This window comes from Vigna unguiculata, chromosome 4 (genome assembly GCF_004118075.2).
Source record: "Vigna unguiculata cultivar IT97K-499-35 chromosome 4, ASM411807v1, whole genome shotgun sequence".
Lineage (NCBI taxonomy): Eukaryota > Viridiplantae > Streptophyta > Magnoliopsida > Fabales > Fabaceae > Vigna > Vigna unguiculata.
The window spans coordinates 36,743,094-36,759,485 of record NC_040282.1 but is presented as its reverse complement, the minus strand read 5'-3'; the positions used below and the strand labels follow the sequence as shown (position 1 = coordinate 36,759,485).

The following is a 16,392-nucleotide window of genomic DNA, read 5'->3' as shown; positions in this document are numbered from 1 at the left end:
ATTAGAGAGGACAAAATTGAATCATTTTAAAAAATTGGAGGACTAAATTAAATCAAAATTGTAAATAAAGGGACTAAATTGAAAACAACCAATGATAGTTTGACACGTGGCACAATCGTGATGTGCCACATGGCATTTGTTTTTTTTTTTTAAATTAAAAAATTTAAATTAATAAAAAATTATCAAGTTGACACGTGTCACAATCATAAAGTGACACGTGGCAGTTTAATATTTTTTTAAAAAAAATTTAAAAAAATTTAAAAATAAAAATTTAAAAAAATTACAAAATTTCATAAAATGACACATGGCATGTACGAAAACAGGGTTAACGTGACCTTAACGGCAGGGACCAAATTGAACCATTTTAAAGAATTAGAGGACCAAATTGAACAATTTTAAAGAATTAGAGGACCAAATTGAACCAACAAAAAATAAGGGGACCAAAATGAACCAAACCAACAAATTAGGAGACCAAAATGATAATTAAGCCAAAAAAAATATATCATCAAAGTCCCGGTACAACCTTGGTATAATTTCCACAATAACTAAGGTAAGGGGAGGAGACATCTATCATTTATTTTTTTTTTTTACTTTGATTATTTTTATCTATTCATATCAAAGTCCCAGTACAACATTGGTATAATTTCCACAATAACTAAGGTAAGGGGAGGAGACATCTATCATTTATTTATTTTTTTTACTTTGATTATTTTTATCTCTATAAGTGAGGTGTCCCTAACCTCATTCTAATTTATATTTAGTTCTCGTTCCTATTTATTTATTTATATTTATCTCAACTGGTCCTATTTACTCAATTTATATTTACTCTCGTTTACTTATTTATATTTATCTCCAGTTACGTACTGGTCCTTTTTATTTATTTTAATTATTCATTGATCCTATCTATTTATTTATTTATATAATTATATGGTTTAATATTGAAATAAAATTTATGATAAATAAAGATTTGATTATTGTAGTTGGAGGTATGACCTTGGGGATTTAAATGAGTTAGTATTAATCAAGATGAGATGTTCTTGAGTTACTTTGTTGGCCATGAGTTCATTTATCCTGACTAGTCACTACAAAATTAATTAATATCTTTATAAAGTATAATAAAATCCAGTTTTATGGATTTGGGAGAATTTTCATTTCATTTTATCCTATTATGATATGTTGTATTTTTTTATGTGATATTTGTCTCACTTCCCTATTTTATGATTGTGTATGAAAAATAAAATTTTATAACCTTATTATAGATGACCACTCCAAACATGCATGATCCCTTCTTCGTTGACATTGTGACTGTTTTTCCGGGGAATGCATGGCTATAAGATGTATACAGTATTATATGTATATATATATATATATATATATATATGAATATTTTAAGTATAATTAGATATCATTGTATAATTTTGCCTCTAAATTTTATAAGTGTATTGTAAAAAATAATAAAAATAAATAAATAAATGGAATTTTTTTTTTTGTCGTCACAGATAGTCATTTGGTCGATGTAGGTGATGATATAAAAATTATTGAGAACTATGATGACTTGGTTATCCAACACTTTTTTAATGAGCATAATAAAGGTCATTTTTCATTTTAAATTATGATTTTTACATTAACTACAAAAATTTCACATTGATTAACATGTGGATTCAAGTAACAAGATGATAAAAAAAAAAGAAGATAATAGTCACATATTAAAGGTAACATAAACGGAAGACTCAATTAGAAAATGTAAAATTTTTTAATACTTGATAGACCTAAAAAAATTAATTGAGACTCAATTGAAAATATTCGGTTTATCAAGAATTAAAACTCGATTAAGTCTATATTAAATTAGGTTTAACAAAATATTTAATCCAAATAAAATTAGCATTGTGCGAGTTAACTGAGTTCATATAATTTGTTTTATAATTATCAAACTGGTTATTTATAACTAGTAGACCTTCTGGACATCTGTGAAGTAATACTAACTTTATAATTAAAAACAGAGTGAGAATACTTGAATTGGCATAGTGTCACACCATATTAATTTCTATTTAAATAGTTTTTAAGATGAAATTATTGCATACAAGAAGCTGTCTACAATTACGCATTAAAAATAAGACAAATCATTTATTTAAATTAGGTTTTAATTAATATCTTTCATTGCTTATTAGCTTATCAAAACTTTAAAATATGATAATGCAATACTTAGTGATAACAATGTTTTAACTATCTGACATGCCCATTAAATGCAATTGTTAATTAAAAGTAGGATTAAAATGGGAAGACTAATGATTTTTTTTTTATTACAAACACATGAAAATTTCAGAATATCAATCACCATTTATAATATAGAGAATCATGTTATATTCCTCAATCCATATGAGAACTCGACTTGTGTTAAATGCATATTATTCATTTTCAGTTCATGTGAAAATTTTGTTTTCGCTGATGGCTTCTTTTTTTTTCAACACTATTGAGTAACTTTTGATACAATTACAAAAATAAATAGATTCAAAAATGCACATAATTTAGATAAATTGTGTTTTAGAACACATTTTTTTAACAAAATTGTGTTTACAATATTTTATATATAAAAAAGTAGCTGAAGTGGTGTTTTAAAATCCAACTTTTAGTTCTTTTTCAAAGTTAAAACATGACTTATTTACGCATGTAATTTTAAAAGTGTTTTTTGTGAGGCTTGAAATATTAAGTTTTTTAATATATATATATATATATATATATATATATATATATATATATATATATAAATTGTTTACTTGAAGGACAATGATACTTTAACCTGCTTTATTTTACCACTTTTAATCCACTATTTCAATCATCATTAGATCATCACATCACATCACATCATTTGAAAGAATCAAAATAAATGATTTAATGGTGATTGAAGGAGTGAATTAAAAGTGGGTCAAAAAAGTGGATTAAACTATCTTTGTCCTTACTTGAAAGTACTTCGTTGTCCAAAAAAAAACAATTTCAATAACTGAGAAACAACTCCAACACATAAGGTTTTTCTAACTCAAGCATATAAATCTTGAAGTACTTCGAAACAATTTTCAAAACTTCAACCTATAAAATAAACACCTCCACTTATTTAAATTACTAAAATATTTATATTTATTAATAAATTCAGATATACAAAATATAAAACTCTTGCATATGATTATTATTTTATCTCAAGAATGGTGGACAAACTTAAGGGAAATCGAGAGAATTTCTGTGTTTAAGAGAAATAAAATGTACAAATTTATTATTTTAAACATATTTACAATTTTTTCAAAAAAAAAAAAAACATCTTCATTCTTCACTAATTTAAACTCTATTATCTAAACTTAAATAAATTAAGTCATTTTTTCTACTCAAAATTTAATGTTTTAAACGATTAACAACATGGCACTATAAGAAAAACATTAAATAAACTAATTTTAGAAAAAAAAAATTAAATACTATAATGACTGGTCTGGATATTAATTTATAAATTAAAATTTGTTGATATTTAAAATAGTCTTTATTATTAAGAAAAATTATAATTAATTTGTGAATTAAAGTTTAAATTAGTTTCTACCATTAACTACTAAGAAATTAATATCTAAACTTGTCTCTAATTTTAAGTAATTAGTCAATATAGAGATTAAATTAGATACTAATACACTGATAGTTAAAACCTAAATAAGTAAAGTTAAAGAGTTTCACAAATCAATTGTAATTTTGTATTTATAATATAGAAACTAGTTTAAATATTAATTTTTAATTTATAAATTGATATCTAAATTAGCAGTGATTAATTATTTTTTGTCTTTTAATTCTTATTTAATAATTTTTGTATAGTGGAACTTTAAAATTATTTTGTTTTTTACATAAAAACGCATTTTGTTTTCTAATTAAAATTTTCAAGGAGCATTTGTTGCAATATCTAAGACTTGAAATTTCCATGGTCATTAATGTTTTTTACTTATAAAGAAAATTGAAGAGGAAAATTGGTCCAAGGAACATTGATTTTAGGTTTGCACGTTGGTACTGCACGTGTATGAAACTGGTTAATGCATGCATCCAAATTTGACCATTCTATAAAAAGTGGTGTTATAGTAAACAATGATAGTATAAATTTCAAATTGCGTATACACTTTGTGCTTCTATAAAACACTTTGTGTTTGACCATTCGACATTTGTCTAATTTCATGAAATTTCAATTTCAAATGTTTGATTTATTTGTGTGTTTGGTAACCTACTACTCCAATTAATCAACATCCACAAAAAATTAAAAAAAAGAGGTGTGTTTACGTAACCGAGATAATTCAAAAACAATTATTTAAAAAACATGGATTTTAAAATAAATTATGAAAATGAATGCTTAAATACAAATCGTGAAGCTCGATTTGATGATTAATTTATTTTGTTATCGAAAAAGAAAATCGTGTTTTTAAACACAATGTTTATCATTTTTTGGTGTTGCTTTATAATTAAAGAAATTGTCTTTTTAAAGGAAAAAATTATGTTTATCAATACAGTTTACGTTTCGATTTTCATTTGTGTTAAAACACCACTTCCATAAAAGGGTATTAAAATTATGTTTTAACTCATGGTTTTAATTTAATGTCATGAATTGCAATTACTTCAGGAAAAATTAAAAATTAAATTGTAATTTAAAATAAAATTCTTATAGTTAAGCTTTTATATATATTAAGTTTATATAATATAAAATAAGTTATTTTAATTCTGGTTCTTATTAAAAAGGTAATTTAATCTTATAAAATTAAAAGTATTTGTAAAAAGAAATAAAATATACAATAAGATATGACCCAATTATGTGTTTAATTTTATTTTTTTTGTAACGATGAGAACAGACAGACGAAGTTTTGACTTGAAAGGTGTACTCTTTAGATGTTTACATAAATCTACGCAAGATAAAGTTAGATAAAGTCAGTTAGATGATGAAGTTTTGGCATGACATCAAACTCTCTCAGTATATTTTGTAAACCTTAGTTTAGAAAACTCCTCTTCTTTTGGTTAGTTGTAATTTAATAATGTCATTTTAAAGAGTTGAGAAGAATTTTTTTTTTCATATTAGTTCATTATAAACTTACATTAAATTCTTGATCACACAATCAAGTTTTACTAAACAAATTATTGCTGCAAAACATAGGTAAGTATCTTTTGGACTTTGATCGCTTTTGACTAAAACAAAATATTATTCGAAATGCACTTGGTTCTGACTAAGATTTGATATTATTTAAAGCACTCACTTCTAGTTAAATTAAGTATTATTTGAAACACACACTAGTGAAAAAAGAGGAATCTATGATGACTTATTATGACAGGTATAAACCACCTATCATAATAAGTTGACTGGTGGCATTTTTGTAATAAAAGTAACAATTATTATGACTGGTAAAAAGGGATCTGTCATAATAAGTGAAAAGGGAAAATTTATTATGACAGAGGTCGAGGACCTATTATAATAGATGGGCACGATGAAAAAATTGAAATTATGTTAAAAATATATTATGACAGGTTTAGAGAAACCTGTCATACTATCTTTAAAATCCTAATTTTTTTCTTTCCCTATTTTCTCTTTCTCGTCTCCGTTCTTTTTTCAAAATTATACTTTCTCGTCTCCATTTTCTTTCTTTAAAATCCTAACTTTGTTTCGCTTTGTCGTCATCGCTCGATTCACCACTTCGTTCGTCGCTCGATTCGCCATTTCGTTCGTCGCGCCATTCGCCGCACCGATTGTCACGTCGTTCGCGCACCATTCGTGCACTGTTCGCGCGCCGTTCACGCACCATTCATGCACGTAAACCCTAACTTTGTTTCAAGAAGAGTGTGATGTAAATGATTACAAGTTTACTAATTAAAAGAAGCTAATGTCCAAAGGTGATTGATATCCAAAAAACTATATATTTTAACTTGTTAAAGAACATAAACATTGTTTTTCTCACAACTAGGACTTGAGCTAGAGCATACATTCGTATGTTGGTTATTGTCAGTCCTTTATTCTTAAATAAATCTTTTATATATAGAAGTTAAGAAGAAAGAGACGTCATAAATCCCTTTTAGTCGTTGAGATCTTCAAATAAGGCTTTCTTCTACATGTAGCGTCTATCCACATTAGATATACATCGAATATTTTTCATGAAACATTAACTGCATATTTCTCATCCAAATGACATTTGTTGGAAATTCCACATCGACTAGAGATAAGGTCAATTCATAATATATAAGTGGGGTACAAACCTCGCCTTACAAGTCGGTTTTGTGGGATTGAGTTAGGCTTAAACTTCACTTCTAACATGATATCAGAGTTAGATTAGAGTCTATCTTCTTGGATATTCTATTCCACCCGCTATCGGGTCGCTAACGGACCATCCACTATTTTCTAATTCTACGCACGAGATAAATATACCTCAATTGTGCAAATTTCATCTTACAAGCCGATTTTGATTCATAGATTAATTGGTGAATGAAATATTTTAATGTAAACTAATGTAAAGTAAACAATTATTATAAATATACCATAAAATATTCAAAACTATTATCTTTATCGTCTATCTAGGTCTTAATATCATACAAGATACGTATACTTTTAATATTATATTATATCATTTTTTAGTAAATATTTTATGGCATAGTATGTGGATTATTTGTATGCTTTTAATATCATTAGTTGGAACCACCACTTTAATAACTAAGATTATAGAAGCTTGGAGTGGGAAGTTACAACAACATGTCTTCAATTGAAAATTTAGGGTTGTAGGAACTGCCATGTGAATGGGTAAACTGATAACGGTATGTCATTGTCGGAAAGAAGAAAAAGAGCTTCAACTCTTTATGTCATTCACAAAGGGAAAGCAAATATAATGGGAACAAGTCAAGCTTGGTAATGCCACAAATAATGATTCTAATTTTAGTTACAAATTTTATGTTTCTCACTAAATTTATATTTATTGGAAATGTTATATTATCCATGGATATTCAATAATATTTTCCATCCTTTATTATTACTATTTTAATGATATAAATAATTATATCTTTAATATTTTCTGTTAACAATCCTTTATTATTTGACTATAAATTTTTTGTGAATTAAATATTCTTTGTAAATTTCTTCTCTTATATTTTTTTTTAGAAATTGTGAGATTATAAATGTAAATATAACTTTTTATTAATATTTTTAAACCTATTAATGAAATTTAAATCATTTTAAAAGTTTATATAAAATTTTGTGCATATAAAATTATAACGAAAATTTTGTCCTCCTAACCTAACGATTTGATTCTATTTTTGCATTGTAGTTACACTTAAAAAAGTTATTAAAACTTTTAAAATAAATGTTAGTTATGTATCTTAAAATAAATATTAGAGAATAAAAGTAGTGATTCGAAATTTTGGAGGGATAAAATTTATAAAAGAACATTCAGACTAAAATCAAAATTAACGCAAATAAATAACAATGATTTCAAATTTTATAAAGATGAAAATTAATGAGAATTAAAAAATTAAAACTAGTTAATTTACATAAACTAAAAATATACTTAATTATTGAATTTAATATTGTGTTTGGAAACTTGTCTTTCTTTTTCAATTACGTGTTTTATATAAACGACTTATTTATTCATTCTATATTTTAAAATCTATCAATTTCGTAATATTTTTTTAAAATGTCCTCTTTACGTAAATTTCTCAAGAAAAGACAATAAGTAGGAATTATAAAATATCATTCATCCCCATTAGGGTTGGCTATTGTGCTACATGAGTGCTATACTTTGGTAGAAGAACAAAGTTATATTCTTAATGAGTAATTGTTGGTAATGTTTCATTACAATTTTTCTTACGTGAATTTCATTTTCTCAAACTTTTGATGCTTATAGTTCCTAAATCTCATTAAATTATTATTATATATTTCAAAAACTAGTTGTTAGAATGTTAAAAAACAGCAGAGTGTGAAAAAATGGTATAGAATTATAATTATTTTACTAATTTCATATACCCTGACCTGTTATTTTACCTGTTCTAAATGGACTGGCCCAATTCACAATCCTATCTTCGTTTTGCACTCCCATGGTCTTCTTCTGCACCCCATAGGGTATGTGAAAGACAAAAGTACCCCTACTGTCACCCCTTACTCACCGCCACTCTGTTGATGTGTTGTGTTGTGCACTCATGAAAGAATGTCCCAGGATTCTACATCATAAAAAAGTTTCTAACTTGTGAAATCTACGAAATCTTACAAAAAAAGGTAAGAATATGAAATCAGAAACTAATATGTACAGTCATTTTTCCATAAAAAAAATAGGATCATACTATTTAGAAATCTTTTTTTTATATATCTAAAAAGATAATTTTCAGATTGTATAATCCAAAAGATTCTTAAATTACACAGTCTAAAAGTTAAAATTGAATTTCGAATTATACAACTTAAAAATTAAAATTAACTTTTAAATTATTGTTCTGGATTACGTAATCTATTATATGTTTTAGGTTTAGATTGTGCAATATCAGAAATTTTCAAATTCACATTTCAAGAAAAAAAAAAAAGCTTTAAACCGAAAGGTAAAAATGAAGATTTTAATACTTATGGAGGCTGCAGAAGAAAAGTATGAGCTAAAAAGTTCCCTTCAAAAGAATTGTGATGTGAAGGATTGAAAATTTTAACGTAACAACAAATAGAGAAGGAAAGTATAGAAGAATGAGATAAAATAATGACAAGTCAATTAATAATTGTAATTCCAGATTCATGATCAATAATCGTGTTATACCCCATCGAAGAACAAGTCAAATCACAATTATAATTGTCAGTTGTAACACATAATATGTGAGATTGTTAAGAGTGAATTACAGTGCAAAAATCCATTACTTAAAAAATAATGTAAAATTGTTTCAGAAATTCCTTAACTCAAACAAAAAGTAATATAAGTGATAAAATGCATTACAAATTCAGAAAAACTTAGTTGTAGATAGAAGTGAATATAAGATTATTTTATATAGACAGTGATTCAGAAAGGTACAGACTTTGCAAGATATCAAATGGTACTATAACCTAGGTAAGGTTAAAAATAGGAAGGCAACACAGTTTTTCAGTTGAGCATAGTGCATTTGATCGTGCAAGTTTTTAACTAGCAGTGGAGGTTAACCAATGGTTGTGAATTGCAAGCTTTTCCCTTTTCAGACAAGGTCAAGAGAAAAGTTTGATCCCTACCTATGATTGAAGGGTTGGACCCGAAAGCGAAACATTTGTGGACTTGGCAAGACAAGAAGAAACAACTAAGACAAACAACACAACACAGTGCAATGCACCCTATAAGGGTCCCCGGATGACAAACATACACCCCTGCCATCTGATATTAAAATCACTTTCTAAAAATTTTCCATTTTTATAATTTTTTTTTCTTTGGATTGAAAAGTTGAAATGACGAATCAAAGTGAACCAACCAGCAAATGATGAGCCAGAAGGACTTGATTGCAGCCTTTGAACTGCACATTCATGGAAGGGGACCATGCCTCAGTTTGTGGCAGATGGGTACCAAGTTGTGTTTTTGCTAGGTGTGTGTAGCTCCCCCATTGCTGCACTGCATTAATTAAAAGGCACAAATACAGGTAAACATGTAGAAACAGAGAGCTGTATAGGGAACCCACCTATGAGCACCACATGTATTGGAAAACTACCCCACCTTTGAAACAATTGCAGAGGCATGTAAACGTATGACCCCATCAAAATATGCAGGTTTTCTATGAATCCAATTGCTCCCCCCTTTTTGTTAAAAAAGAATAGTGATAATTATGAAAAGGATAATATAATATTTTTTTTTTATTATTGGATAGGAAATAATACAATAATCCACAACACGGAATACATATACTTGGCTATTTCTGTATATTTGAAACGATGAAATGCAAGAAGCAATGTTTCACATAATTATATAAATATAACCCACTATCGGTACCCTACCTACTACCACTATGCTTCCCTTGCATTCTACCTTGGGTCCTAAAGGAATATAACAACTGTTGTTTCAACTGACTCTTGCTCAATCATTCTTTTACTGCAAATTCTTCTAAAGGCATATGATGAACAGAATTCAAGACAATTTCTTCAAATATACATTCAGTATACTAGAGGTTCTGCAGAGAAATGGAAAATCCTTTTTGCTTTATACCATACAGGTTAAGTCATTTTGTAGTAAACTAAACCTCAGTTCATTTCTGACTGTAACATTGGGAAGAAAGCCCAGCTGTTGGCTGATCTACCTTCCCTCCCGGCAACCCTCCTGTTAGTCCACCATTCAGAGCCACTGCCACCAGTACCAGAAACCACTCCTTTACTGCTGTCAAAATTGAATTCTTTAGAAGAATTTACAGAATTCTGCTTATGGAAGCATTGCTCTCCTTCTCCTGTACGATTGTATGGCTTGTCATCTGTTTTCTCTGTACACACATTACAGCTAGTATCGGTGTCTCTTTGCACCCTTTCTCTGTCAACAGGGTCTTTGGCCAGTATACCTTGTGAGGACCCTGACATATTTCTAAGCAATACCCCAGTTTTATTTGCAAGACACCGAGCAACATCTTCCCCAGTTAATTCAAATGAAACTCTGTGATCAACCAATGTTGCATTACTTGGATGTCCACTGTCCGAGTTAGCAAGAGTTGCTTCCCTAGAAATCTGGTTTTCCACAGAGATGTTTTGATTGGTGGGCCCAGCACCATCAGGTGTCAAGCAGCCAGAACCTATTCTGGATTCCTGCCCCAGACCATCAGGTGTCACACACCCAGAACCTATCCGCGAAGCAAGCCCAACACCGTCAGGAGTCACGGATCCTGAGCCAAGTCTTGAACCTTGCCCAGCACCATCTGGTGTCAATGATCCAGATCCTAGTCTTGAACTCCATCTTTGGGTGGAGAAGTGTTCAACACCCAAGATCTTTGGTGTTTCCCCTTTGCGGAATTCGAGAGTAGGGGGTCTATCAGGAAACGGGGTAGAAGTGCCAGAAGTTGAAAATGCTGATCCAGGTGATATCAGTTGGCCACCTGGGCTTCCAGGATATTGTTGGTAAGGCTGAAAATCATAATTGTATAATGCAAACTTTTGATTCCCATTACTTTTCCGAGCCCTGTCCAGTGAAGATGCCAACAATTGAGCAAATGGAACGTCAGGGGATGAAGGCGTTGTTTGATGCACAGATTCGGGTGGGGGAGTAAAAGGAGCAGTGGATGGTTCAGTTGTGAAGTTGGAAAATACGGGCGGAGAAACTAGTTGAGTCTCATAGGCATATGGACCAATGGTGAACATGGATGCTGGACCACCAGAAGAGTAAGCATTGGCCGCAAGAGAAGAGAGTGAAAGTAATCCAGGCGGTGATTGAATAGCAGATGGTGGATCAGATTGGATTAAAGATGCAGGAGAAGATGGAGGGGCAATGAATGGCATTACAATGGCAGTTGAAGGATTTGGTGGTGCAGTAGCAGCAGCAGCAGCAGCTGGACCAGTTGGTGCAACAGGTTCAGGAACAAGGACAGCATGGCCAATTCGTTTGCTGCTTTTACTGCTTTTACAAGATCCAAAGCACCAATATTGGCTCCAGCAGCCTCCCCAACGTTTTTTCTGCAGTTAGCGAAGAAAAAATTATACATCCAAAGTTGAACAGAATTAAAACATTACTCACACTCACCAACAATATCAAAGCATTTGCAGAGAAAGAAAAATTTTAGGATATACGGAAATAATACTGGATTTCTAAATTCAAATATGATCTATAACTATTATCATTTTTGCAATTTTGTTACACATTATCCAATTCACAAGTTTAAGTTACACATGGTTCAATATTGCAAGAGAGAGCTTTGGCCAAAATTTTGATGTTACACAGATTTGGACTATCCATTAATATTTTAGTTTCCATAGTAAGCACTTCTAATTTTCTGATACCTAATCAATATACAAACACATTTGAATTACTTCAAAATTCATTCACAGCCTTCTAATGCATAGATATGATTTGAATAACGATACTGGATGCAACTAATACATAGATTCATCAATCAGCAATGTGGCTTGCTGCAATTCATGTCATAATGTCTTCTTTATGGTGCATGGTTAATCGAGAAATAATCTCTTGGGAGAAAATTGAGTTAACTTGACATGGTGATGATTCCATAAACTTTCTTTCCTTGCCAATGATGAAATTTTTTTCAATTGAGAGCATTGTGCTCTGATATGTTGTTCTAATTCAAATGTGAATTAAAACTGGTGATTATATAGTCATGAGAGACTGACTTCAATGATTTCACCATGAAAACAACAATGCCACAAACTGCTACTTTTTATGTTGCAGACCTTTGATTGTGCTTTTCATAAGCCCTCCAGGTTTAATGTTTCAAAAACATTAAATTCATAAGCCTGGAAGTATTTGTCAAAGTCTGAAACTGACGGCACTAAAAAACAAACTTGTCTTGCAGAGTAGCAACAACAGAATTTACTTATTGAACACCATTTGTGAATAGGATAAGTTTGAAAATAGATAGTGGTGGCCATAAATACATGTCAACCAATGTCTGTTCATGTAATTCTTCCGTGTTCTAAAAAATAGCTATGCACACATTTGAATTTAAATGCATGTTGATTTGATTACTAGGTGTAGTTAGCTAATATATCAAACATTTGACAGACCTAGAAAACTTAGGTTTGTCTTCTTTACTTTACAATGGATAGGTTGATGAATCTATGCATTACTAACACCCTGTCCTCACTTTCAAACCACCAAAATCAGAATCACATTGACAAAATAATTATTGTCAATGGGGATCAGTGATAAGTAAATTTCACTGTCACTGCTTAGAAGAACAGCTTTGTTTCCTGGCGCTGCCAATTTCAGACTTTTAACCAAGTTCTATTCATTTGAATTGATATGGTTTTAAAACGTAAGTTTGAGAGACCAGCCAAAAGTACCTAGCCATAATAAAACTTGAAGTGCTTATTAAAAGCACTACCAAAAGTGTACAACATGAAAAATTAGTAATTTGTCGGATAGCAGACACATGTAACTAAAGTCAGTTACCCGTGATTATACAACACCAGTTTTAATTCACATAAGAAATAGAACCATATAACAAGTCAACTCAGAAAACAGTGCTCTCAATTTAATCCAAAATGTTCACAATTGACGAGGAAAGAAAGTTTATGGAATCATCTTGTCAAGTTGTTGACTCAAATTTTCCACCGAAAGATTGTTTCTCAATTAACCGAGCACAAAGTGAACATTATAACTTGAATTGAATAACGTCAAGCAGTAGATTAAAAACCTCGAGAGTCAAACTAACACGAATACTTTGAACTAACAATAAATATGAAACCTCTGATAGATAGGTATATCAATCAAAGCTACACAGAAGACAACAAAATTTATAAATATGGAAATTCAAGGCTGTACTGGTTCTTTACTTGCAAATCCCTGTCTCTGCTTAATTATTCAACACAAATTCACAAATAAAAAAGCTCAAGAGTTTACATTAACACAAATCCCATGAACCAACAATAAAAAAGAAACCTCCGAAAGATAGGTATATGAATCAAAGCACACACGGAAGGCAGAAAACACGACAATTTATAAAATCGAAAATGAAAATTCAAGGTTGCCTCTGTTTCTTCACTTGCAAATCCCTGTCTCAGATTAACTATTCAACACAAAATTCACAAACTAAAAAAAAAAAAAAAAGAAGAGGGATACACCCCAGGATTCACACTCCAAAGTTCTCTTCTTTTTACACCTTTTAAAGCCACAAACGAAACAGTTTCAGATGTTGAAAACGAAACGAAAAGAGAAAAAGAAAAAGTGATTCAATATTTCAAACCTTTCGACGCCACCACCATCCAGTCAAACAAGACTAGACCAGACCTTCACCATGAAAATAAAATAAAAAATAAAAAATAAAATACAGAAAACAGAGAAACATTAGACACAAAACTCGAAACAGCAAACACAGAACACGAGATCCCCATTTTCCCCCGTCCTTGGCACGTTGTTTTCTCGGTACACAACAAGGCCTCCAATTTCGAAAATCGAAAAAAGAAAAAAAAAAAAAAGCGAAAAATCAGGCGCACGTACATATACAAGCAAAACGAACATTCACAGAGAGAGAGGTGAGGAGAGAGAAACTCACCGGCGCGGCGGTCGGTTGAACTCTGGATTCGGCGGTGACGATGGCTGTGGCCGCAGCGCTCACCGTCTCCAGGGTGGTGTTGTTGCGGCTTCCCATAGCGGGACTCGAGCTGAACATAGAATCGGTTTCCGGTCACCGGAGATCGGGAGTCGTCGGCGGCGGCGCAAGCAGTTCGACGCCAGATGCAATCATGGATTTGGGAAACGGAGAATTGAAAAAACGAAAGAAAAAGAATAATAATAAAAAAAAACTCAGATAATGAAATAGAAAGTGTGTGTGAGAGAGAGAGAGAATGGAAAGTGCGTGAATGATTGATCACTCAACGGAACAGAGAACAGAAGTGAAGTGAAGATGGAAATGGAATTGACAATGAATAGAGAATTATTAAATTATTATCATTATATTATTATTATATTATTATGTAATATTATATTATTATATTATATGGTTGATAGTTATGTTATGTAGAAGAATAGAAACATTATTATCGTTGATTCTCTCTCTAACTTTGTGTCTTCGTTCACTTCCCCTGCAGTCTATATCCTCCAGTTACCTCCATTTTTGCGCCAAACTATTGCCACGTCACCTAAAACAATTTGGGCCCACTCTATTTATTATATTAATAATAATAATTTTACCTTCCTCCTATATTATTTACTTGTGAAATCAATTTTATTTACATTACATTTTTCCAACACTTATTAAATATTCAATAATATGTGGAGCCAAATATATCAATACTTTATGAGATTATTCTGGTTGCATTTAATATTTTTATTTCTTTAATTTTTATAGAAGTAAGGTAATACTTTCAAATGTTACTATAGTTGTAAAAGGTATGAATTCATAATTATTAAAACAATTAAATAAATTTCTATAATAGAAAAGATATTGGAAAAATTGAATGTTTGAATGTGAAAATTTATAATGACTCTTTTCCTTAAAAAAATAATAATTTAATAATTAATCCATTTCACTAAATACTTCTCATAACTTATTTATGAGTATTGTCTTTATTACTATATTATTTTCTTAAATATTTTTGTCGTTTTAGTAATTTCAATATCTTTTATTCCATGGTTTACATAATGCATGAAAACTTTTTACTAACGAGAGTTCCACGTGAGACAAATATCACTTTTATTTATTAAAGTAAAAAAAAACTGTAATATATATATATATATATATATATATATATAAAACTCAAGTTTTTTTTTATTTTTTGTAGGGAGCTTCTGAAAGATTGAGTGAAATATACCATCTTTTATCATTAAATTTAGTGATCTTGGAATAGAAGTATCGATGGTTTTAGAAAACATGATTAATATTATTTTTCTTCTCTTTTTATAGTTGCATCAATAGTCAATTTTTCACTTTTTTCTGCTTTTTTTTCTAAGGATGTAAAATACACATGGCTAGATATCATTTTCATGCACAAACTAAACTATAGGATGAATATAGCATTGTTAAGATGTTCATTGGTATGCATGACTAGTTATCATCTTGTCCTATGTTGGAAAAGATAGCATTAATTAAAAGCAATTACATAAAGGTAGATAACCATATATAGATAGAGGCTATTATTTATGTCTCAATAGAAAACAAATACACCAAAAATGACATCGTTATTCAAAAATTAGATTACAAAATATGAATAATATTATCAAAACTCATATCATAAATTTGAATATTTAAATATTTCAATTTATATATCTGTAAATTGGAATGGGTTGATAACTCAAACTTCAAAAAGAAAAGAAAATAAAAACTTTGTTTAAGGTGAAGCCACACTTGTAGTTGTACATCTTCACGTGGCTATAATAATATACTAATTAGATCTTAGTTAGCATGGAATAAAAAAGATTGGTCTAAATTGCTAGTGGAAGTTGAAAAGAGGTTTAAGAAAAAGCTAGGTTGTACTATATATTAATAATATTAATATTATTAATATTGACAACTAACTATATCACATAGTTTAGTTTCATGCAATGCAACTAAGATTTCTTAATAATTAAGATCTAGTAGTACAGAGTTAGGGATAAAATAGTAATAATGACAGCTCACAATGTGGGTGTGAAATTACGAAATTGCCCTTGTGTTTGACTTGAAATTACTGTTTTTTCACTGGGTGAAAAAAAGCGTGATATTAAGGGTGATGTGAGATACTCGTGATTCACTGCATCAGTTGTTCTTGTTGTTTTGCTGTTGCTTTTTTCTGAGCAT

The 16,392-nt window shown here is 29.8% G+C and overlaps 1 protein-coding gene across 2 annotated transcripts; it reads right to left on the bottom strand.

Moving 5' to 3' along the window:
* Nucleotides 1-9,802: 9,802 nt before the first annotated feature.
* On the bottom strand, nt 9,803-14,519 carry LOC114181942. 2 transcript variants are annotated; one of them, XM_028068627.1, is made up of 3 exons: nt 14,170-14,519; nt 13,861-14,053; nt 9,803-11,614 (listed from the first exon to the last, which is right to left on the bottom strand). In XM_028068627.1, the coding sequence occupies exon 3, from the start codon at nt 11,438-11,440 to the stop codon at nt 10,205-10,207; it is 1,236 nt and encodes a 411-aa protein (XP_027924428.1). In that variant the 5' UTR covers nt 11,441-11,614; nt 13,861-14,053; nt 14,170-14,519; the 3' UTR covers nt 9,803-10,204. The 2 variants fall into 2 exon arrangements, with proteins under 2 accessions (XP_027924428.1, XP_027924427.1); XM_028068626.1 differs by lacking the exon at nt 13,861-14,053.
* Nucleotides 14,520-16,392: the final 1,873 nt, after the last annotated feature.